The 23,818-nt window shown below is 38.9% G+C and overlaps 1 protein-coding gene across 23 annotated transcripts in view; it reads left to right on the plus strand.

The window, feature by feature from the left end:
- CLIP1 (CAP-Gly domain containing linker protein 1) overlaps positions 1–23,818 on the plus strand; it is a 120,482-nt gene that overhangs the window by 46,228 nt on the left and 50,436 nt on the right. For 14 of the 23 annotated variants that reach the window (XR_004648271.1, XM_034791242.1, XM_034791243.1 and 11 more), the window contains exons 4-10: positions 9,070–9,194; positions 9,783–9,999; positions 13,487–13,684; positions 15,518–15,621; positions 17,160–17,220; positions 18,441–18,473; positions 23,157–23,261. Coding sequence is in view for 22 of the 23 variants with exons in the window: in XM_034791242.1 (XP_034647133.1) it covers positions 9,070–9,194; positions 9,783–9,999; positions 13,487–13,684; positions 15,518–15,621; positions 17,160–17,220; positions 18,441–18,473; positions 23,157–23,261 (843 nt within the window). In the remaining variant the exon portion in view is untranslated. The remainder of the gene's footprint in view (positions 1–9,069; positions 9,195–9,782; positions 10,000–13,486; positions 13,685–15,517; positions 15,622–17,159; positions 17,221–18,440; positions 18,474–23,156; positions 23,262–23,818) is intronic. The other 9 variants (XM_034791245.1, XM_034791255.1, XM_034791260.1 and 6 more) reach the window with 3 other exon arrangements.

A 23,818-nucleotide genomic window follows, 5' to 3' on the forward strand; every position in this document is an offset into this window, starting at 1 on the left:
CTAGCATTACTAGCCTTCCAACACAAGCCTGTGGGTGGAAGAAAGGAAACTAACTTACAAGCCATTCTTCTGTGGCCTCATTTCAAGTATGTTAATTGTTTCACAACCGTTTTTTTGTGTATTAACTTTGGAGTAGAACTTCATAATACTGCATGTTACCATATTCAGCTCTCCCAAATACTTCTGCCAGGAAACTAATCTCTGTCCAAAACAAATATAGATATAGTCATAGAAGTAGCTTCCATCATACATCAGTCACACAGAGAAAGGAGCCCTGAAGGATCTTATCTTATCTCAGTGTCTATTAAGAAGGATAGTGATGACCAGAGCATAAGTGTTTGGGACATGCACTCAGAGACACAGCTTGTCAAAGGTAGAGAAACGGATTTAAAAATTTTATTAAGATGTTAAAAAAAAAATAGTGAACAGAGTTTGAGCATAGAAGTTTCTGGTTATCAGGGAATAACGTACAGATTATCGAGGGTGCAAAGTTTGGTTTAAGATAAGGTGGTATGAGGAATACATAATCTGCAATATCCCCGATTGGGGGTAAAAGATTGATGGGTCAAAGTACAGACATTGAGATATGAGGGTATGAAGTTCATACAGTGGCTATGTTCGGGTGTGGAGTATAATGAGTGGATATGATGATGAGGATGGATTGACCCTCATTTGGTGAGATTTAATGTTCAGGGAGTTTATGGTTCCAGTTCATATGATCCAACGGAGAAGGTCACTTGGTCTCTTTCTCGTAGTGGGAGAACGATGTCACTCTGGCTCACGCCTCCTGGTACTGTCGGTGGCCGGTGATGTGGTCGATGTAGGTGTCCCTAGGCCATCAGATGGCGTCTGAGACCATGAGGCGCCTCATGAGACATGCGTAGCGTCGACCGATCCCGCAGGTCCGCAGCACACGCTCGTTGCAGGGGTCCCAGGATCCCAGGGCTCCGACAATCAGGGCGTCCATCTGCACCTCATAGCCCTTCGCTCTCAGAGTGTCAGCCGGGGGGTGTACTTTTCCAGCATATGAGCTCGGGCTTCGCGAAATGCCGGGGTCCTGTTCTCAAAGGAGACCGTGACGTCGATGAGAATGATCTTTTTCTGGGCCTTGTCGGTGACGACCACGTCAGGTCGTAGCTGGCTGTCAGTACCGGCGATGGTGCAGTTCACGGAGATCTCCCCTAGGCGTGGCGCGATGGCTTTCAGGTCCTCGACTGCCTCGCCTGCACCTCCTGCAGGGGAAAAATCTCGCTCCCAGTCTTCCGAGAGGTCGATCCGGGATAGCGGGGAAAGGCACTCTGGGCGTCACAAGTTGGTCTGGGCCTCGTGATCAAACACATCCTTGAAGTAGGAGTAGAGCCTCTCGGGCTGGATGGCACAGTAGGAGGAGGTTCCGTCCAGGATCTGCATCAGTCTGGTAGAATTTTGAGGAGATAGCCTAGCTGTGTTGACAGTGCAAGCTCACCTGAGACCTCACATCAAGTTCATGTTGAACAATATAACTGTGGCTTACCTGTATGAACAAGGAGCACAAGAAGCAAAACTCTGAACTGAAAAGGACTGGAGGCTGGCTTGCTTCAATGGGCAGAGCACATCTTGTCCCCACATAAAAGGTTCCACGAATATCAAAACAGACAGACAATACTTCAGGGCATGCAAGTCTCAGCCAAGTTGTGTTCTCATGGATAATAAGAGCTGTAGGAAAATCTGTTTGTTTCAGCAGCCAACAGCATTTTTTTCCCCCTTTTATTGGGGAGGGCGGGGGGACTCTAGATCATTAACACTAGAAGCAAACATCACAACTGGAATAATCATCTATTATAATTCATTTTTTTTCCCTTTCTGACACTAATGTCCAAAGTAATTTAGAAATTAAGGAGGGAGACACCTCATAGTATATCATCCTCTCAGCTCCTTGCTGTCCATAGTTTCTTTACATGTGCTTGAAATCCTTTTGAGGCCCTGATAAGCCAGGATCTAAGGGAGCCTCCCAGACCCAGCAAGTCTGTGCTTAGTTGCCTGGTTGTCTTAAGGAAATTGCAATAATTGTCCAAATTTCTAGCCAGCCAAAGGAAATACAACATACTAGTATATGGGTATTTTATTAAATACTGGAAAACTAAAGTGATGTTTATAAAAGTTGATGATTTTGGTATGAATCCTTTTAATTCTGATCTTATTTATTGTACTAGTGTCTAACTTTTCAATAAAAAATAGTTAAGGAACCAAATGGAGCCTTTAATTTAGATGGAATGAGAATTAACATAATCAAGACAACATTTTACATCTAAAGTAAATTCCAGAATCTGGATGTGAATTAGCAGTGGCATTCAAAGAGGAAAAAGTAATAACCATAGGCAGTCCATATTTTAGGAATATTGCAAAATAGCAAATAAATCTGAGTATTTGCCATTTGAAAAGCTAATTAGTGGCACCACCTTCTGTTCCATTGGACCACAACACCATAATTGGATTGTTGGTGCAGTGTAGCTCTTTTCTAAGAGTAGGAAGGCTGCGAAACCAACTGAAAATGAGAGATTATTTGCCATGGTACTGCAAGCACTTTCTATTTGATCCATAAGAGATCACTTATTTTATGTATTTTATCCGTGAAGGTATCTTGTTGAAATAACAGTATTCATGAGAAAATAATTTTGGAGATTCCTCTCTTGAGGAATATTGCACTTTCCAGGCAGATAAAATGAATAAAATTGAATTAATATGATCACATTTTTGGAAATAATCCCTCCATCCTTTCCCCAAAAGGTAAATGCAAAACCAGCAATATGGTTTGAGCAGGGTGGGTGTGTTTAAAGATCTTTCTAAATTCAGATACATACACTTCACTTTTTCTTACCCTTCCAAAACTCAGAGAAAAATGAATATGTAAGTCTGGCCTATTCCTGGATGGGTTAGATTCTCTATTTAACAATCTCTTATCAAACTAACCTTCTCAAGGGATTAAAGTTTCTTCGTTCATTTAACCAGAGTTACAGCTTTATTATGGTCTAACAAATCTGATGCTTCTGCGGATGAGTGGTAAAGCTGCAATTTGGGCTTGCATCCATATGGTCACAAAATATTACAATCTAGATTTGCAGGCATATGTTGATGTGGCCTTTTTATAAAAGGGTGTTCGCCTTGTGAGGACTCAGTGAAAACTAATCTCTCATTTTATCTTTATTGCTCACTGTAAGTTGCTTGTTGCAAGTTACTTCCTTACATTGAGATAATGGACATGAATTAATAAGAGAACATGCTTGCCTTGAAATCTGTGATCCAAGGTGAACCTGTCAGAGAACTATGGGCAACCCCTTCCCGCCTCACCCTCCCCCCCCCCCACACACACACTTTGAGGTCTCTGCCAATCCCGACCCCACGTATGGTGATCAGTTAGACCCTGAACAAGATCCAGCCAGCCGAGCACCTGAGAGAGAGAGTATGCTTGGTGCCTCCTCAGAGCCAGTTAGGGATTTTTTTTGTTAATGAAAACATGGCTCTTGCAGACTTCCGATTGTTAAAGATATGTGGGCAAGGTTCAAAGCCAAATTAAACTGTTTGGGGTGAAGGATATTGTGCTATATCAACTCTATTATCCAAGGGCCAAATTCTACCATGACATCCACAGCGTAGTTCTCAGATTTGTATCACTGTATAAGCATTGTGCTGTAAATACATGTGTTTCTACATTCTTCTCATTTTCAGCTACATATGTTCTTCTGGACTATGGTGCCCTATATAAGAGATGGCTTGACTCCCCTCAAAATATTTTTAGCACATAGCACTGCTAACACAGATTCTTCTCTTTGGCTGTTTACACCCTTCAGCTGTAGCTTGCTTAACTGCAGCATGAATGGGAGGGAGGGATAGCTCAGTGGTTTGAGCATTGGCCTGCTAAACCCAGGCTTGTGAGTTCAATCCTTGAGGGGGCCACTTAGGGATCTGGGGCAAAAATCAGTATTTGGTTCTGCTAGTGAAGGCAGGGGCTGGACTCGATGACCTTTCGGGGTCCCTTCCACTTCTAGGAGATAGGTATAGCTCATATATATTTAAAAAAATCCATATTTCCTTGGCTTGTTAGAAGAAATAATGGTATGGAAAAAAATTAACTGCCTTATGTACAGATTGAAAGAATTGAATTTGGAGCGATTATAGTGGTTTTGCAATTGTTAAATTTTATAACCATACCCCATGTATTTACTAGATTTTAAGTACACGAGAACATTGCAATCAGGAAGTCAGATGACATTCAGTTGGGAATAAACAAAGCTAAACGTGACTTTGCCCATAACCCTGGTGATTGTGTATGTAAAATGTCATTGTACTTTCAATGTTGCCTGTGAACAAACATTAGGGCAAGATGTCTTCCTTCTAATTTGCTTAAAAATAAGCCCACGTATTTCTTTGCCTTTTTAATTACTGGCACAGCAAGGTGATTGGTTGGTTAATTTTAAATTAAATGTGAGACACCAAGCTGGAATAACCATTAAGATACATAAGCAAATAACCTCTTATATCTACCTATTGATACTTTAAATTTGTTTCTGTATAGAGCACTAAACTTTTTTTTGGTGGGGATGGGAGAGGTGGATTTTTTTTTTTTTTTTTTTTTTCCCCCTCCAAGGGGAAGAATGTCCAGGGAACGGTCAGAACAACTTGGACTTAGTTTTGCTAGTTTACATGTTGGATGGCTCAGAGAACAATTCTTCTTTGTCTCGTTGGAGCTTTGTGCTTTTGCATTGGTAAATTTGTATGAGTCTTCTGCACCATGGAATTAGTCCAAATAATTTCCTCTTCTGCAATTCTATGGAATGTCTTCTTCAGTTACTGACATTTGGATTCCCATGTAGTTTTACATGTTGATGAAAGCCATGCTATCAGGAGTTTTTTTTTGTTTGTTTGTTTGTTTTTTTTTAAGCAAGCTAAACTATGGGCTCAGGTTCTTTAATGGATACTTCAGGCAACTAATCAAGCAGAAAGTGCTAGTGTTGTGCCAATATTCAAAAAAGGGCAAGCAGAATGACCTGGTTAACTGTAGGCCAGTTAGCCTGACATCAATCTGGGCAAAACAATGGAACAGTTGATATGGAATTCAGTTGAAAAAGTCTTAAAGGATAGGAATATTATTAATGGTGGTCAAGTTTTATGGAAGATAGGTCTGGTCAAATCTGATTTTGTTCTCTGATGAGATTACAAGTTTGGTAGGTAAAGGTAACAGCATCAATGTGATATATTTAGATTTTTATAAGGTGTTTCACTTAGTACTGTACAACCTTCTGATTAAAATATTATCACTATACAATATCAATAAAGCACATGTTAAATGGATTAAGAATGGCCTAACTGACCTTTTAAAAAGTAGTTGTCAATGGAGAATTATCAAATGGGGTATTTCTAATGGTGGTTTGCAGGGTTGGTACTAGGACCAATTCTGTTCAACACTTTTTCAGCAATGATCTGGAAGTAAATACGAAATTACTGCTGATAACATTTGCAGATGACACACAGATTGACAGAGTGGTTAGTCATGATGACAGGGCAGTCAGAAAGAGAGAGATGGATTGCTGGCCATACCTACAGAATGGGGGAACTGTATCTTGGAAAGCAGTGACTCTGAAAAGGATATTGAAGTCATGGTTGACAAGCTACTGAACATGAGCTCCCAGTGTGATGCTGGGGTAAAAAGGATGAATGTGATCCTTGAATGTAGCCACTGCGGTAGTATTACTACCACACTCCACTCCTCCCCCTGTTTAGAAATAAGGAATTATATAAAGATGCCTATTTACATAATTTGGTTCATTCACTCCCACCTGCTTTCTTCAGGAAGTTTCTGAAATGAATGCTCGTAAACTAGAAACGAACATCTTTCATTCCTTAACATCAAATTGGGGTAAATTTATGTAGCCTTAGAATTTATGAGCAGTTTTGTTTAATCACTGTGTTTTCCCACATTTTCAATAAAACCCCAGCTGGGACTCTAAACTGAATTTCTCCATCCCACAAAGGCCAGCGGTCTATGTTAGCCACATTGGTTCATTATTATTTGATATTATCCATCTTGAATATGTTGAGTGTGACGATCAGCTAAAAAATATTTGGCAGGCATTCTCTTCGCTGTTCAATTATTTAATGACCTGCCTCAGTGTGAATGAAGGTCACAGAGTAGCTGTCTTCATCACGTTGTAATATTGCCCTATTATTCATTTAACTTTTTAAAACTCTTGTACAAGGCTTTTTTTTACTTGGTCATTTATGCCCCATTGCGAAATAAGCATGCCTCCAAATACAACAAATCATGTATGTTGCACAGCTTTTTGATATACTTCTCCAGCAACTCCTTTTCCATATTTTAATGGCTGTAGTAAATTGCATTCGATGTTACTATTGGCAAGGAGTATTTTAATAGCAGGATGACTTGCACTTTAGCCATATGACACTAAGGCCTGGTCTGTATTTGAAAAGTTTTATCTGTATAGCCATTTTGGTTAGGGGTGTGTGATTATTTCAGTTAATAAAAAAAAAAAAAAGTTATACCAGTAAAAGCCCCATTGTGGACCCAGTTATACCAGTATAAGCTGCACTGGTATAAAAGTGCTTATGCTGGTATAATTACACCCACAGTAGGAGGTTTCTAGCACTTTAATTTTACAGGTATAGTTGAAGTGCTACAACTTTAGCAGTTAACTGTTCCTCTGCATTTTGTTTTCTACGTACCTATTTTAAAATAGTTCATAAATTTCTGTAAGTGCTGAGCACTTAACATATGATATCTAAGGATCTAACTTTACATTTTTATTTCAGGCAGATATATATCTTCTATGCAAGACTAGAAATCTGCAATTAAATCAGATTTATACTAGAGATTTAGGGCCAGTATTTCTGTAAAATCAAAGATTTGGTGGAATCTCAGATATTGCAGTGGGGTTAGAAATAGATGGATGGATATTTGACAAGAGCTCGAAGGCTAGTTTTTTAGTTCTCTAACACTCTTGGTTGCATCCTGGTTTAAAGTACACTTGTTTTAAAGTACACAGGGTGTGGGATGAGGGCAGTGTAATGAGTCTGGCATGGACTTTGTAGCTTCATTTTCTGTTTGTTTGTTTAGTTTTTTTTTTTTTCCTTTAGATTTTATTTAGAGAACAGGTTACGGATGTGTGTTTGCTATTTAGCCCTGGGAGAAAAGTGGGATGATTTGAGGAGGCGGGAACAAATTTGGATTCAGGGATAGTTCTTCCAATGAAATACTGAATATATGAAGCATGATAGTTAGACTGGAATGTAAAAAGGTGTTGGGATCCCACGTGACGTCCGGTCTGTCAACTTAGATTTTTTTTTTTCTTGTTGCTTTTTTACGAATAAGGACAAACACTGTCTTTTCTATGCCAGAAACACCAGGTACCAAACATTTTCCTAGTATTATATTTACCTGTGTTTTGTTAGTCGTAAATATAAAATGTTTCCCCCCACCCACCCCCAGGGCAAAAATTACTTACTATACCAGCATAAAAACAAAGACATAAAGATACTCTGTAGATTAAATGTTATTAAAAGTGACCTGTGAAGGGGAAAAACACAGGTCTGTCTCCTTTAACAGGTATAAAGACCACCAGAAAGGCACTTTCCTGCTTGTTTTCTCATTTTAGAAATAGGAGGACCAATTCTGAACTTCCCTGTTTTTTTGGAGGTTCCTGATATGCATATTAGGATCTTTCTCTGTCATTAATTGAAGGAGTGTTGAATCTTTATTGAGAATTCAGGCTTCTCAAATAAATAGGTGTAAATAAAAATAAAACAGTTTAAATAAAAATCGCTTCCCCTCTCAGTCAGGTTTCACTTCCTTCATATCTATGATGAAATGAAGCTATTAGTGCTCTAGTCATCCAGAGAGTTTCTCAGGAAAATGGAGTGAACGAGGCCTGAATTGCTAATGTTAAAAAGCTGTAGTTTAAAATCTAGATCAGACTTTGAACATAATAAATAAGAGAAGTGATACAAACCCATTTCATTGTCTTGGCAGATCACTTTAAGTTTCTTGTCAAGGTACAGTTTCCTTTTCACTGCAGGGTGTGCTGGGAATTGCAAATACCAAAAAAAGTGGCAAAAATGCCCGTGGTGTATGAGGCAACCTCTTGGGAAAAGTAGTTTTGATTGACATTTGGTGCCCATGAAACTTATAGTGCTAGAGGCAGGAGCTGCACAGATTTTCTCACAGGGAGGCCACAACACACTGTTACCCCGACCTGCAAGACTCCTGCCATGCTGGGCTTGTTCCAGCAGTAGATGGTCAGTCACACTGGACCCCTCTTGAATCTTCACTTAATTTCTTCTCTTGCCTGTCCTTACCTCTCTTAGTGGTGAAGCTATGTCTTGCACGGATGTGCTGTAGGTAAGTAGAGCACCAGCTTGGTGTCTGGAAAGGTCTCCGAACACTTCTAAGCTAAGTGAATGATTTAGGATGCACTGGTCAGGAGTACACGCTGAGAAAAAGCACTTTCTGGGCCTTTTCTTCCCTACAAAACCCATTCAAATAGGTGCTTCCATTTGCAAGCCTGCCAACGCTCATGCTTTATATTTCCTTTAAATGTATGAATAATTGTAATATTTAGTTAATCTGAATTAGTCCAATGAAGAAGCTAAAGTGCTGTGGTTTCTCTTCTCCTTCCCTCACAAACTTACAATAATAAACCATTCTAAATAGGTGCAGGAAAAACTTAATTTAGAGTCATAGAGTTTAAGGCCAGAAGGGAGCATCAGATCATCTGAAATTGGCTACAACCCAGGTTCCAATGCTGTCAGTTCCCCACATCTGCACTGGGTAGTGGTAAATATATTTTTAGTCTTATTCAGTCATGGTTGTGGTTCTGAAGACACACTCAACATGTTAAAATAGAAGCAGTAGTAAAAGTAGAGTAAATATTTCTAAATACTTACTGGTTGAATCACATTTAATCCTTAATTTGCAGTGTGTTTATGAAATTGTGCTAAATATTTTTACATCTGATTTGATGTTTTAGTTTGGAAACTCAGTAAAAATTATTACACTCCCTTTCCTCCCTCCCCCTTCAGGTTGGTGGCACCAAAGCTGGAGTAGTACGTTTTCTGGGGGAAACTGACTTTGCTAAAGGAGAGTGGTGTGGAGTAGAATTAGATGAGCCTCTGGGAAAGAATGATGGAGCAGTGGCTGGAACAAGGTTAGTTTATAATCCTATAATAATAACCTTCAGTAACACAAAATTGCTTGGGGTTTTATGTATCTTTCAAAACCTCATATTCATGTTTACTTAGTCTGTAAGGTCTTTGGGATGGAGACCTTCTGTGTTGTTTGTGCATACAATGTCTGGCACAATGATGCCCTGATCCCTGACAGCAGTTTCTAGGTGTTACACAATACAAATAATGATAATTAATTTAGTGCAGCTAGCAGAGGGTCTTGAAAGATTTCCTTTTCTCTCAAAGACCTGCCCCCTGTTTGCTTGGAAGAATGCATGTGACAGAAGGGAAATGGAGATTTAACTCTGCTAAACCTGAATGGAATTTCTATAGGCCAAGGGCTTTCTAACTGCTGAGTTTTCTGCAAGCGAAGTGCTAGAGCTTCTCAGAAAAGAGGTTGTAAGAATTTTATAATGGAAAGTGCTAAACAGCCTTAATACCAGCAACCCTTTTCCCTTGTTTAGACTGTTGATGTGGAATTCCTTAGAAGTTGCCATACTGTACATGAAAAGGTAATTCTCTGCGGTTTTAATTTATTTATTGCCCTCATCTGTTTGTTTTTTCTAAAGGTATTTTCAGTGTCAGCCAAAATATGGCTTGTTTGCACCGGTCCACAAAGTTACCAAGATTGGATTTCCATCAACCACACCAGCTAAAGCCAAGGCAACTGTGAGAAAAGTGATTGCAACGCCGTCAGCTCTGAAACGCAGTCCAAGTGCATCTTCCCTGAGTTCTCTCAGTTCTGTGGCATCATCAGTAAGCAGCAAGCCAAGCCGTACAGGACTAGTAAGATTCTTTTTCTATTGCATGCTTTACATTTCCAAGCAGAAACCCATATGGCACATGCCTATGGTTTGCTTATGTAAACTAAGGATAGACCAGTTCTTGGGAAGAGCATAATATGTTTCATTGTGCTCTTTTGTTTTTCACTCAAAGCATGCATGTAGGAAATCTTAGCTAGCTCTGAGGAATAGATAAATGTTTGTACATTTACCTTTATATATTTAACACCAAACTAACTGAGGTTTTTGCAATAAGGAAGGGGCTTATGCTGTCCGCAAAATGAAGGGCATCAACGTATTCTGGGATCCACGTTGTAGAGAGTTGTCCATTTTTCCAGGGCTGCTTCTCCGCTAAAGCTACGTTAACATTTGCAGACTTGGCTCACATTAAAGCTTCCAGAGATGAACATGTGTGTGACTAAACATAATATTAGACGCCTGAGCTAGACTAAAATGGAATATCTTTTTCTTTTTCCATTGGAGAGATGGTTGTATGTAATGGGTCAGTAAAGAAATGTAATGTGGAAATCCAACCTCTGCCTTTGCTGATAAGAAGCCTCTTTCTTTTCCTAATTGATTTTAATTCTGTGAGCTTCTAAAGAGTAGAAACTGCAAAGTATGGTGTTGAGATTAACTTTAACATAGTACTAATTTATGACCTAATATTTTATATTTATGTTCATTTTTTAAAGTTTGGTACATAAAACCTTGGGAAAGCTTGATATCTTCCCTAACAACTAGGCAATTAAGAGTGTAAAAGTAATTTTCTATTGCACCATTTATCCCCAGAAGATTCCAGAGCTTTTTTTATAATCCCCAGAAATTTATATACAGATGACTATATAGGGACCATGTCAACTGCTACTGAAATTCAGCCACCTCTGGAATGAAACTGAGCAGCTAGCATACAGCTCCACTGAACAGCTGGTTTAGGACAGGGAAGATATTGTTACCATATTCATTTGAAACCGAAGCAGATTTCACATGGGCAGAAGTAGTTACCCAAGTCAACACTTGGCCAGGACAACAGGACTAACACCTTATTATAAAAAGCACATGGATCTTTATTCACCACAAGTGAATGGCACCTTTTTTTTCTCAGTCTTTTCTGAAATATCCACTTCTAGCAGCACAGTGCCCCCTAAACTTATACAGGTGCATTGGTTCAGTACTGACCCTTCTTCTGCAGCACCTGCTTACTCATTGGAGTGCTCCCATCAAGTACTGACCTGGATCAATCCAGCTTAATTTAGTGTTCTTGACAGGATCATAGCATAAGAGGGAATGTAATTATTGGCTATAATAGTCTTTGGAGAGTTACTTATTTTGTTACAGTGATGCTCCAGTCCCCTTCCTTATATTCCATTCTGATTGAGGATGAATGCTTAAGGGTCCAGCCGCAGAAGAGATTCTGCTTGTCAAAGTAATCTTTTGACATTTTCCTTTCTCTGAGTAAAATGCTGCTTATTGCAAGAAGTCCCAAGTTTCTTTGCTCGTGTTCACGTTTTAGTCACAGCAGATCTCTACTACTCTGAAATTCCAAACAGTGTTTTCTGGTAATTTTATATCTTATCTGGAATTTACCAGGTTTCCACCCATTCTTCTAATTTATCCAAGGCTGCTGTGCTTTTTGCTTGCATATGTAATAAGTCACCAACACCAAGGTATATGAGCCTCTAATGTAGAAAAGCTGTTTGTGGCTATTTGAGTCTGTCCCCTAATCTGAATCCTTTTTGTCTAGTACTGAAACCTTTAGTTTTTAGACCATTAATGAAATGAAGTGCTTTGAAAATCTGCAGAATTGAAGAGACATGAGCTAAGTGTGTGTTGGTTTGTTTTTTTGTTTTGTTTTGTTTTTTTTGTCATGCTCCTGGGATGGAGGACTGTCTCGGGAGCACTGAGGAAATAAGGCAAGGTCATCCAGACTTCAAAAGACAATGCTTGGCTTTATTTGAAGCTGAAGCAATTCTGCCTAGAACTTTTGAATCACTTAAGAAGTACAGTATTTGCAGATTTTCTTGGAAAGCTAAGTTATTCATAGCCAATTTGGAAATGTTAGAATCTGTAGCAATTCCCAGTGGTCAAAAGAGAGAGAAGGTGGATATTTTTTTCCTAATGCAAGAAAATGGCAAAAACAATTTTTTTTTAATTTAGAACATAGAAAGGGAACTCTGGACTGATGTTCTCCAATGCCAGCATTCCCCACTGGATATAGCAGTATTGTTCAATTATTTAATCTTTGGAAAGACCATGAAAGAGACATGTTCCCGCTCTTGGTCACAACTACTGTGATACTGTTTAAAACTAATCTACCCAGAGAGCAAGGTTCTGATTTTGAATAATTGAGATATTGATAGCATTTTTGATCCTAGTTCCTATCTATAGTTTAAGACCTGGGAAGAAAGTTTGGATTACTACGTTTCAGGTCAATTGTTACATATTCTAACAAATTTACTATCTCAATACTTGCTGCACCCACAACTTGTTCAATAACTATTTCTCATTCATAGAAATTCTTGTACTTTCAGTTCTGCTACTTTCCCTCCCAGTGCAAAAAGTTTTGACAAAATGGAGGATAGGGGCATACTAAATTCTCACTAATCATTGTAAGAGCCAATTCCATTAAGTGGAATAGTGGGCACACTTGATCAAGCAAAGCCTTAGTCTCATTTGAGAGAGATTACATTTTGCAGATGGATTCATTTATATTTAACCCTTAATTTTAGTCATTCCAAAGCGGTTCTTTCCAAAAACTATTAGTTCGACTCAAATCCTTAGAGTGATTCCTATCAGATATCAGTTATACTTCTTCAGAATGTACTGATAGTGACAAGGATTACAGAACTTTCCCTTTTAGTCAAGGAAAATTCCCATTGGTTTCAATGGGAGATTGTCTCAAATGAAGACAGCAGAATTTTACTCTGAGTATTTATGCATCCTTCATAGACACAAAAGGTGGTAATAGGAATTCATGGGGAAGGCTTTTCACAATCCATTTGGAAACCTAAAAATGTTCTTAGATTGCAGAAAGTGACCCAAGATTATGATTCCATATATAAGGGAAGAATGTCTAATTTTACTAGGAGGACATTTTTATATCTAGCCAGGGCTCATGGAAAAAGATGCTTAGCAGCAACCTAACAAGCTAGCCTTCGATTGAGTCTATGGTACCCATCTTAGACTGAGGCCAGCCTTCTTTTTTCATTTGAACTCTTCGGTCTCCTATGCACCACCTGCTGATTGCCACGGAACAGTCTTGCTGCACAATCATGTCCCTTATTCACTTCCAGAGCAACTAATTTGAAATTAATTTTTAAAACCGGAAATAAATTATTTCCCTCTCTCATTGGTTTTGATATATAAAGTGTGGGAGGAGCTGCAGTCAGGTATAAACATCTGCTTAGCTAGCACCCAAAATGCTTGTACAATAAGATTATAGCCTTCCTTTTTATTTAATAATGAAGTTTTTAACATATTTGCTTTTTTTGAAGTTAACAGAAACATCTTCCCGATATGCAAGAAAAATTTCTGGCACCACCGCTCTCCAGGAGGCTCTGAAGGAGAAGCAGCAGCATATTGAACAGCTTCTGGCAGAGAGGGACCTGGAGAGGGCTGAGGTTGCTAAAGCAACAAGTCATGTAGGGGAAATAGAGCAGGAGCTGGCATTGGCTCGAGATGGACATGATCAGGTAAGAAATAATACTGCTCTTTTGACATGATGATTGTAGGACAGCCAACTTCTTTCAACTTCACACTAGGTTTTATTATTTGATTGGACAAGTTTGGGAGTAATGGGCACTATTTTAAAATTGAGTCTAGTTTGCAGCCACTGCTCTTCTTAGAGGTTCCTGAGATGGTGAAGTTGAGACTTGTTAAGAAGTTATGTTTATAGTTCATTCTGAATTTTAAGAGGTGGTATTTTAAAAACATTGTTAAATATTGTACAGTGCCCTGAGCAGTTGGGTAGGGGGGCATTCTAACATTTGTTGTTAAAATTACACATTGGAAACAAGCTCTCTTAGGCAATAATACCTTAATTAAGACGCTCACAATAAATATTGTTAACAATCATTTCCAGATTGTAGACTAGAGACAGAAGCTACCTATTTGGTGCTATCTCGTCCATTCCCTAAGTGACCATTGCAGGATTATTACCTGTAATGTATAAACTTTATTCCTTCATCCAGTCTATTTTTACACATCCCAAATGCTTATGCTTCCACCACATTTCTTGAGAGACCATTCCATATGTAATTACATGAAATTCAACATTGATAAATGCTAAGTAATGCATATTGGAAAAAAAAGAATCCAGCTATATTTACACTGCAGTGGGCTCTATATTAGCTGTGACCACCCAAGAAAGAGATCGCGGAGTCACTCTGCACAGTTTTCTGAAAATTTCTGCTCCGTGCTTGGCAGCAGTCCAAAAGGCTAACAGAATGTTAGGAACCATTAGGAGAGGGATAGAAAATAAGACAGAAAATATCATCCTGTCCCTATATAAATCCATGATCCGCTAACACCTTGAATACTGTGTCCAGTTCTGGTTGCCCTATCTCAAAAAGGATCTAGAGAAACTGGAAAAGGTTCAGAGAATGACGGCAAAGATGATCCGGGGTATGGAACTGTTTCCATACAAGGAGAGGCCAAAAAGATTAGGACTGTTCATTTTAGAAAAGAGATGACTAAGGGGGGATATGATCGAGAATCATGATGTGGAAGATATGAATAGACAAGTATTATTTACTCTTTCACACAATACAATCACCTGGGGTCATCTGATGAAATTTAATACACAGTGGGTTTGATACAAACAAGAGGAAGAACTTTACACAACTAACCTGTGAAGCTCATTGCTATGGGATGTTGTAATGACCAGAAGTATAACTGGGTTCAAAAAAGAACTGGATACGTTAATGGAAGAATGGTCCCTCAATGGCTATTAGCTCAGATGATCAGGGATGCAACAACCCCATGCTCAGTGCAACACTAAACCTCTGACTGAGAGAAGATGGGAGTGGAAGACAGTGGTGGATTACTCCTTAATTACCCTGTTCTATACAGTGGCCCTGAAGCTCTGGTACATGCCACTGTCAGAGACAGGATACTGGGCAAAATGAACAGTGGTCTGACCCAGTATGACAGCTCTTATGTGATAGAGCTCGCTTCAGGAAGCCTTAGTCTGATATTTGGCCTAGATTTTGCTCTTCATATTTCATCCAATTCCTTCCAATTAATCTCCATTATACCACACCTCCCCTTGCTGCTTATACCATTGGTATATTGGTAAATGGTTATCGTGTGCCTGTCCCCTGGGTTATCATTTTACCAAGCTATAAGTATTTTGTTCTTAATCTTTCCATTTACACCTCCATACGGAATAGCTGACTGTTTTGATTTCCTGCAAACCATATGGCTTTCTTCACCCTTAAATAGAACCCTGTTTAAACTTCTTCAAGTAAATATTGACTTGCCTAATCTTTTTACTTTCTAAATTCTATGTCGTTGCTGCTTATTAGCATGTACTGGAAATGGAAGCGAAAATGGACCAGTTGCGGGCTATGGTCGAAGCTGCTGATAGGGAGAAAGTGGAGCTTCTCAACCAGCTTGAGGAAGAGAAAAGGTGAACCAAAAACTTTATTCAGGATTTCTCTCCATCACAAACAAGGTTTTGTGTTTCAAATGTGGTGGTTTGCCAGTAACAGACTAATTCCAAATGGGACAAATATAGGGTGTTGTGGCTGGTGTGAAGTGACTTGCATAGTTCATGCTATGGAGTTGCTTAGACCAATAGTTTGCAACCTGCAGAGGCGGTGGTATTGAGGCAGCTTCTGCAGGTTGCATCATATGGGGCTTAAAATAAAAGCTCTTTCTATAATAGATGCTATGAGCCTGTTTTCACCGGCTGCTAGGGCAGCGAGGGACTACTTTAACTCTGGTCCTCGTTGGCCTTGAGCTCACCTTCAGCATGTTGCCAAGCAACATAGCTGTTGCTGTACATGACTGATACACATTAACTGAAGTGGCATTTTGCAGCTTGAGACATGTTCACAGCTCCAGCAGTGTAGTATTTCTCCCTCTTCCTCCTAAATACTCTGGGTTTATTTTCTTTGAAAGTACTCTGCACTGTTAGATTTCAAGTTACTGCATGAGATTATATCTAACTACTTTAAATCCTTCACTCTCAAAAGCAAGGAGTTGTTGTGTAGACAGCGTTGTAATTACTGTTAAGATAAATACTAACTTAAATTCTTATTGTTCCTTTCCTTTACACTAATTGTCTGAAAGACCCCATATTCCCACAAGCCCTGCCTTTGACTGAGAAGACTCGACGTGGTCATCTTCAAAGTCCGTCTACTGAGTTTTTCAGCCAGTGCGTGTCATTCAAGGGATATGAGGCATCCTTTCTCTCCTCTCCACATTTCTTGTGGAGTTGAGAGAACTGTGGAGCCAGTGTAGGTTGCTCAGAATCTAACTTCAGAGCCCTCTTCCACAGGAACACACCATCTGGTCCATCTCAGTCCACATAAAGTTTGACTAGGATAAAAAGGGGGGGAGGGGAGTTTGAGATGATGATGTTCGCGAATACGTTCTATCTATATGTTCTGAAACTCTAGTGTAAATGAGGCAAGTTGTGCTTAAGCACATGTCAGTTCCTCCCCCACAGGCTTCCTCTCCACCAGCCAGCACAGGTACAGATCAACTTGCTTTACTTATACTAGAGTTTTACAATGTGCATTTCTAAAAAAAAACACCCCAGCTTCTTAATTTTTTTAATACATTTTCTAATTTCTTACTCATTTTTAGCATGAATCATAGAAATTAGTGATGGCAACTGGATCAAGTCTTTTTATCAGGTCATTGTTTGAAAGTCTAAAAAAGAAACGAATGAGATGGTGACTAGTTAATTTAAATATATTTTGTTTATTTAAACTATTATTTTCTTTGTTAATACTGTCTCTTCCAACCTTTAAAGAACTTCAGGAAGGATTTTGATGTGAATTTTTCAGTGTTCCCTCATTTAAAATCAGGGTTGAACTTTTTCCCTTCTCCCACTTTTTCTGGTAACTTGATTAAATAATTTCAAATATAATGTTGCTGTGGCTTTTAATTTCTAATGAAAAGTAAGTACGAAAAACTGTCTTAATTTATGACTCCTAGGAAAGTGGAGGATCTTCAGTTCCGCGTAGAGGAAGAGTCCATTACCAAAGGAGACCTAGAGGTAAAATACTGCCAACTTTGTAAAAGTCACATTTGGTAGGATGTTGAAGTGCAAACAGCTATAGACATTATATTGCTACCAGTGTGAAGACAATGAAAGGAAGAGTTAAAACTGCATGTTGATATTCCAGGAGTACACAGAACAAATGGAAGGGGATCCCTAAACCTTCAAGTACCCAATTCTGCAGTCTTTGTGTAAGCTTAAATGGTCAAGCTTGGGCCCTTAAGTAAATTGTATTCTTCAGCATGGCTTCTATAGCTGAGTGGCTGCAGTTGTGGCAGAATAATGTAATTTAGCTCTTGGTAAAATTTCATCCTTTTTGCAATTTTTATAATCCTGCTAACGTTTTTCAAATTATTTAAAAGAAGCCAACAACTAGAAATCAATTTTAAAGCTATAAAACTGGCAGTTAATAGTCATGTCCCTGTTGAAGTGGGTGCTGAAGATTTAACCACCTCAATCTTCTGGGTGATTCATACCAAAAAATGACTATCCCTGCACATCTCTCAACAAAGACTTAACATCAGCGTGCATGCTTTAGCGAGGGCTCAAAATTAAGCACACCAGTGAAATACAAAGTATGTACTCTAATCACGATTTACATTCCTACTTTGTCTAGCTGGTATGATGTACTGAACTCTAGTCTAACATTCTGAAATAATTCTATACACAGTGTTTTTATTGTTAATAAGAAAGAAACAGATTGAGACCATTTAAACACTGCCAGTTTTTTAATCCAAATTTTAAATAAAAATGTTGGACGTCTTCTAGTTTAACATATTTAATCTGAAAAAAGTTGGTTACTCTTATCCCATTGTAAAGAACAATAGAAATTTAAACTGACTTGTAACCCTATGAACCATTAATGATGAAAGTGCTAGCCTTGTGGTCCATTTCATGTGACATTTCCTTAAGTTCTACTTTGTGTCAGTCTTCCATCCATTTTAAAGTACCTATCTATACTCTGCTCTAGTAGTTGTTCAGTCCATGAAAGTGTTTTTTGGATTTGTTTGTTAAATCGATCGAGAATTAAAATTGAGTTTAAAATCATGGCAAACTGTTTTAAGGACTCTGGTTGATTGGTTGACAAGATGCATATCTTCAGGAGTGTAAGCTGAATTTAAATGAATTAAATGCCTCCTGTTGTATTGGAGTGATAGTGTTAAGCATTTAGATGAAATATATTTTGTGTTTTGTTTTTTTTTAATTTTTACTGATAGCAAAAGAGGCAGATTTCTGAAGATCCTGAAAATGTAAGAGGGCATTTAAGTGTGTGGAGACATCCCATGTTAACAGATTGTGTACAGATAAAATGCTTATTTATAGACTTAATCACTAACTACATAATCTGCTATTGAAACATTGACTAGTATTTGTGTGCATGTTGCTTTCAGAGCAATTACAACACTTATCACAAGCAATATATGTAATGACTAAGCACCTGTGATCCCCTTTAACTGAAGACAGGGAGAATGGGTCATCATTAATTTTTAAAATAAAACCGCAAACTTAATACAGTGCAATCAACTGAAAAGCAACAGGAGCTTACAGGAAACTACAGCCTTGGGCCCTGAAAAGTCTTCTCTCTAAAAGCAGGCCTCAACCTGCATTGATCACAAAATCCTGTGTGCTTTCCCGTGAGCTCCCACTGCTGTTCAGCGGATGGCACTGTAATCATTTCATGAAATTTCCTAGACAACAAATTGCATAGCCCCACCTCTCCTTACGGATTACTCTTTTTTGTTATGAAATGCTGAAGAGAAAGCATTATCCAAGGAAAAGTGATGAAGAATACAAGAATGAACTCATTATTTACAATGTACAAAGCTATGGATTTTTCATTGTAGCGTAACAGGATTTCTTCCTGAAACACAGAGAAGATGTTTAGGACTGGCTAGAAGAAATATATTGCTTTTGCAAGACATTAAAATAAATCCCCTCTACACCGTCCACAGTACAAAGCAGATGGAATTCAAAAAAATCCTCTGCTTTTGATTTGGTTCAAGAAAATCTTATAACAGGCTGCCTCCTGCAACCCCTCTTCCCCCACCAAAATAGAAGGCTCTCAAGACTAAAACTGATTTCCTACTGTGCATTCTTAGGTGTTCCTTTTGTGAAGCTACTTCCGTGATCTGGGTCTCCTCTATTCTTCCAAATCAGGCACACGGTGTGTTAGAAGTAAATCTGCATGTGACTTTCCTCTTTCCTATTTTGTGCACTCCTCATTCCCCTCTGTCTTTATTCCAGATCTCTCTATTCTAATTTCTCCCTGAACAGGCTTATTTCCCAAGAAAAACCCTTGTTGCTCTGCTTTTGAGTGGAGAGTCATGTTGGATTATTTAATGGAACACTAGATAAGAAACTATCCAGATCATATTCTGTGGTGAACATGCCAGCACAGGGGACTGAAGACTTGCTGCCTCAGTCACAGAATCATTAGTCAGCATTATAGCTTCAGCATAGCAGTACAGATGGATCAGTAGGTAGATATAAGTGCAAAACTAAACTGCGAATTTCATTTCAAAGAGTGAGAGCAGGGATAGTGTGCAATTGCTGTGCATTGTTGATAACTGATGGCCCTGCATTTGGGACTTAACGACTTAGGGTACATGTACCGTGCAAAAACAAAAACAAACAAAAAAAAAAACCCATGGCACTTGGGTTTATGCTACAGGGCTAAAAATAGCAGTGTAGACCCTCTCGCTCGGGCTGGAGCCTGGGCTCTGAAATCCTGCATGGGCGGGGGTCCCAGAGCCTGAACTCCAACCCGAGCAGGATTGTCTACACTGCTATTTTTGGTGCCGTAGCATGAGCCCACGTCAGTTGACTGGGCTTTGAGATTTGCTGCCACAGGATTTTTTTGCAGAGTAGATGTATCCTTAGTGGAGTTGCAGAGGATTTAAGTCAGGGCAGGATTTGTCTCACCCCTCATCATCTAATTGTGATTCCCCAGACTAGAGAGAGTCTTCCCTGTCATTATTACATCTGAATCAAGCTTTCCTTTATGTTACGCCAAAATAAATCTGGAGTAACTTCATTGAATCTTCCGAATTCATTCGGGTGTAACTAAGAGGAGAATTTGTCCCTTAGACTTGTCTCTTTGGATGATTGGAAGGGAGCCCAGACTGATCCACAATTCCTCAGTGGATATCCCTATTTGGAATTGGAGCCTTTCCTATGGAAATCAGACTTATTTATTTTTGTTTTTGTTTATTCTTTAAATGAGCAAAAGTGGTGTTTGGAGTGATCTCTTGTAGATTGCGCCTCTATATTTAGCTGAGCATCTTTATTTATTTTTGTTTTAGCGCAGATAATATCTGCGTGGTGGGATATTTTTGAATAAGTTCTCTTAACTCTGATCTCTGAAGGTTTTAGTATAATTGGACAGCACCTAGATATGTTTGTTATAGCTGCTTTATAAGCAAGGGATTAAAAAGAGGCTTTGTATATGATGGGTTCTGTAGAAAGCTTTAAGATAGTACATATTTTAGTAGAGATTCATGATGTAAGGAGAATTCTGGATATGCCCTTCTGTATAGATCCACCTCAGGGAATGTGACAGAGTAATTATGTTGGTTTATTCCAAACCACTAGTTAAAAAACCTCAAAACATTTCTATAGCTGTTTAGTGGCTTTGGTTTTTTTGGTTTGCTGGATCTGAAGTCACACTAACTAATCTCACCAAGGCTCTGAAGTAAAGCTATTGCATTTAAAACTTTTAGACATTTTAAAAGTTCTCTTAACATCTCTAATTCCCATCAGAATATCGAACCACATAATGGAAAGCTGTTGGTAAAAGGACAATCCTTATTCTTCTGGCAAACTGGCAGTGTTGTCAAGCCTTCTGAAGATCTCCAGGAACAAAGGAGACATAGAATCACATAAAAACTTCATTAGCCCAAGAAACTGCTGAAAGTTTAGCCTCTGAAGCAAATTTAATATTTTTGGATCCCTACGTTTTGGGGCCTATTGAATTATGTTGGTAGAATTGGCTTATTTTCATCATGATGGATACAGAACTATTTTGGTTCAGCACCAGTCAACTTCCAGCTTTTGACACAGATAGAGAAATAACTTGATGCGATCAGAATGAAATGCTAAGGTGAAGCCATCTTTTTATTAATTGATGGGTGAAGGAGAACACACCTGAAGCAAAACAAAGTCTTTCTTTCCCCCATCTCACTTCCTCTTCAGAGAGTACTTATGATCTTTGATTGTTGGGGCTGCTTTGAAGATGGTCACAATCAGCTTATCACTGTTTATACATAACACTGCTTTACAGGATTTCAAAATATCTTACTACAGACACTGGCAGTGGAGATTTAGGTCTACATTACCTATGCCGGTGCACAGTGCACGTAGAGTGCCCATGTATTCACAGATCTCCTGCCGACTGTGGAAACACTACAGTATGGGCACTGGGATGGTGACAGATGGAGTAGGGCCTTGATGGGATCCCACATATCTTCACATTACTCTCTTCTTCTTCGTATTCTACGTCTGGCTCTGCAAGCTGAAGACCTGTTTCTTCTAATTAATATTTCTTAGGTTAATTAAATCCAGCCACTCTACTTCACACTAAATTAACAGCTAAACTAAATCACATAGAAGAACATTGCTCCACTCTGGCACAGGTAACTTCTCAGGATGAGAAGCATGTCTTGCCATAGACAGACAAAATAATATTCAGCCTCCTTCAGGTGGTCACCCTGTTGTTGGGATGGTCACGCCTCTTTCTAGGAAAGGACACTTAAACCAACAGGCATGAATATTGCTCTTTAAAAGATGGCATCTTTTAGGTTAATGATGATGTGTGTTAAGATTGACACAATGTATTAAACTCTGCAGTTCAGAGCTGAGTGTGACATGCAGTTCTTAACTCTGGGTGTGCTTTTCTTTTTCCCTCCCACAGTGGTGCAAGTCAAGAAGGGAGTAACTGCTAGACTCTTTCCACCTCTCTTAAACCCCATGCTTTCTTGCAGACTTCTGGCAAAGTGTCTCCGCCTCTTTGTTGAATATTCAGGAGCTGCAACCTGATATTCCACAGTTCTTTATAAAACCTACCCCTTTGTGAGCAAAGGGCAGAAGGTACTTGGCTCCGCTTTGTGTGGTTTCTTTTTCTCTCTTGGAACACAATGCCTTTTAGAAGTACAAACTTACTTCCTCCTCTTGGCCTAACCAATTTAGACTTGAGTGATGTACCATGGTCAAATCGGCATTTTAGTTACAGAGCAACCAGTCTAAATCAGTCACATTTGCTCCCCTTCGGAAAGGTGGGGAAAAGATGTTCTGCAGTTCTGAGTAACTCTGTGTATTCACCATTCATATGATGGCAACAAATGAATCTTGACTTGCCCAGGAAGATTTTTATGGCACAAACTTAAACTATAGAGAAATTAAAAATAGTGTTCTACAGAAGCCTTAATCAATATCTATAGCCAAATTCAGACCTGCTGTGTGCTGGTCCTGTTCCATGGTGTTATTTCACCCATGTACGCCAGGTCTGAATTTTGATCCCCTAGTTCATAATTAAAAACCTAACTCAGCTACATCCAAATAAATATACAGTGTTAGTTGGGGATGATAGGCGGAAGGGACTTATAGTTCTTTAAAAAGTATTAACTATTCTAATTTGTGCTGGTAAACTTCACATACTGATAAATAACTTCTACTTGGCTGCATGAATCTACCTTACTTTTTGTCCGTATTTCTTCTTATTTGTGGTTTGTTTGTTTATTTTACACATCAGACCATTTACACTTTCAGTCCATCTCTCTCATCCATAGAGTTTCCCTGTTCATTTTACCCACTGCATCTTCTCTGCTCATCCTTGGTAGAAGATACTGGCAGCACGGCCTGCATGTGGCTCCCTCCTTTTGTGCTGGCATGTGATGGTGGCACTGTTGTGTTCTCTTCCTTTCCCTTTTTACTAACAGACGCAGACCAAACTGGAGCATGCCCGCATTAAGGAGCTTGAACAGAGCCTGCTCTTTGAAAAGACCAAAGCTGACAAACTCCAGAGGGAGTTAGAAGACACTAGGGTAATGGTTTTCACTATTTAAATGAACGAGACCTATTTGTAACGTGGAGGATTTCTGATCACGCAGTCTGTGGGGTATAATGGATATCGAAGAGAGTGCCTGTCTTCTGCCATATACTTTATAGAAAGTAGCCAAGAAGGACACTACTAAAACGACTATTAGATTTTGACTTTTTGTAAAATTTTTATTGTATATAGTTCTGCAAAGGAATCCAGGTAAGATCTCTTCAAAATGGAAAGGTATCACTTGACTGCAGGTCCAAAGCAGCAAACAAAGTTGTGGATCCATTTATGAAAGTATTCAGCAGTTCACTTGTAGCAGATAGTGAGGTTCTTTATGCTCCAAAAGAAATGCTGACTTGCTGCAAATAGACAAATGTTCTCATTTCATTTACTCTAATTCTTCCAGTCTGAAGGTTTTGGGGGGAATGGAGCAATCTGGACCTTATGTACAGGTTGTAACATTAGGTGCTTATTTTGCTGACCAGTGTGTACTGTGACCCATATGGTTGTTTGTTTTTTCTCCATTTGTATGGTAGTCTGCTTACACCTCTGATT

This window comes from Trachemys scripta, chromosome 15 (assembly GCF_013100865.1).
Source record: "Trachemys scripta elegans isolate TJP31775 chromosome 15, CAS_Tse_1.0, whole genome shotgun sequence".
Taxonomy (NCBI): Eukaryota; Metazoa; Chordata; order Testudines; family Emydidae; genus Trachemys; species Trachemys scripta.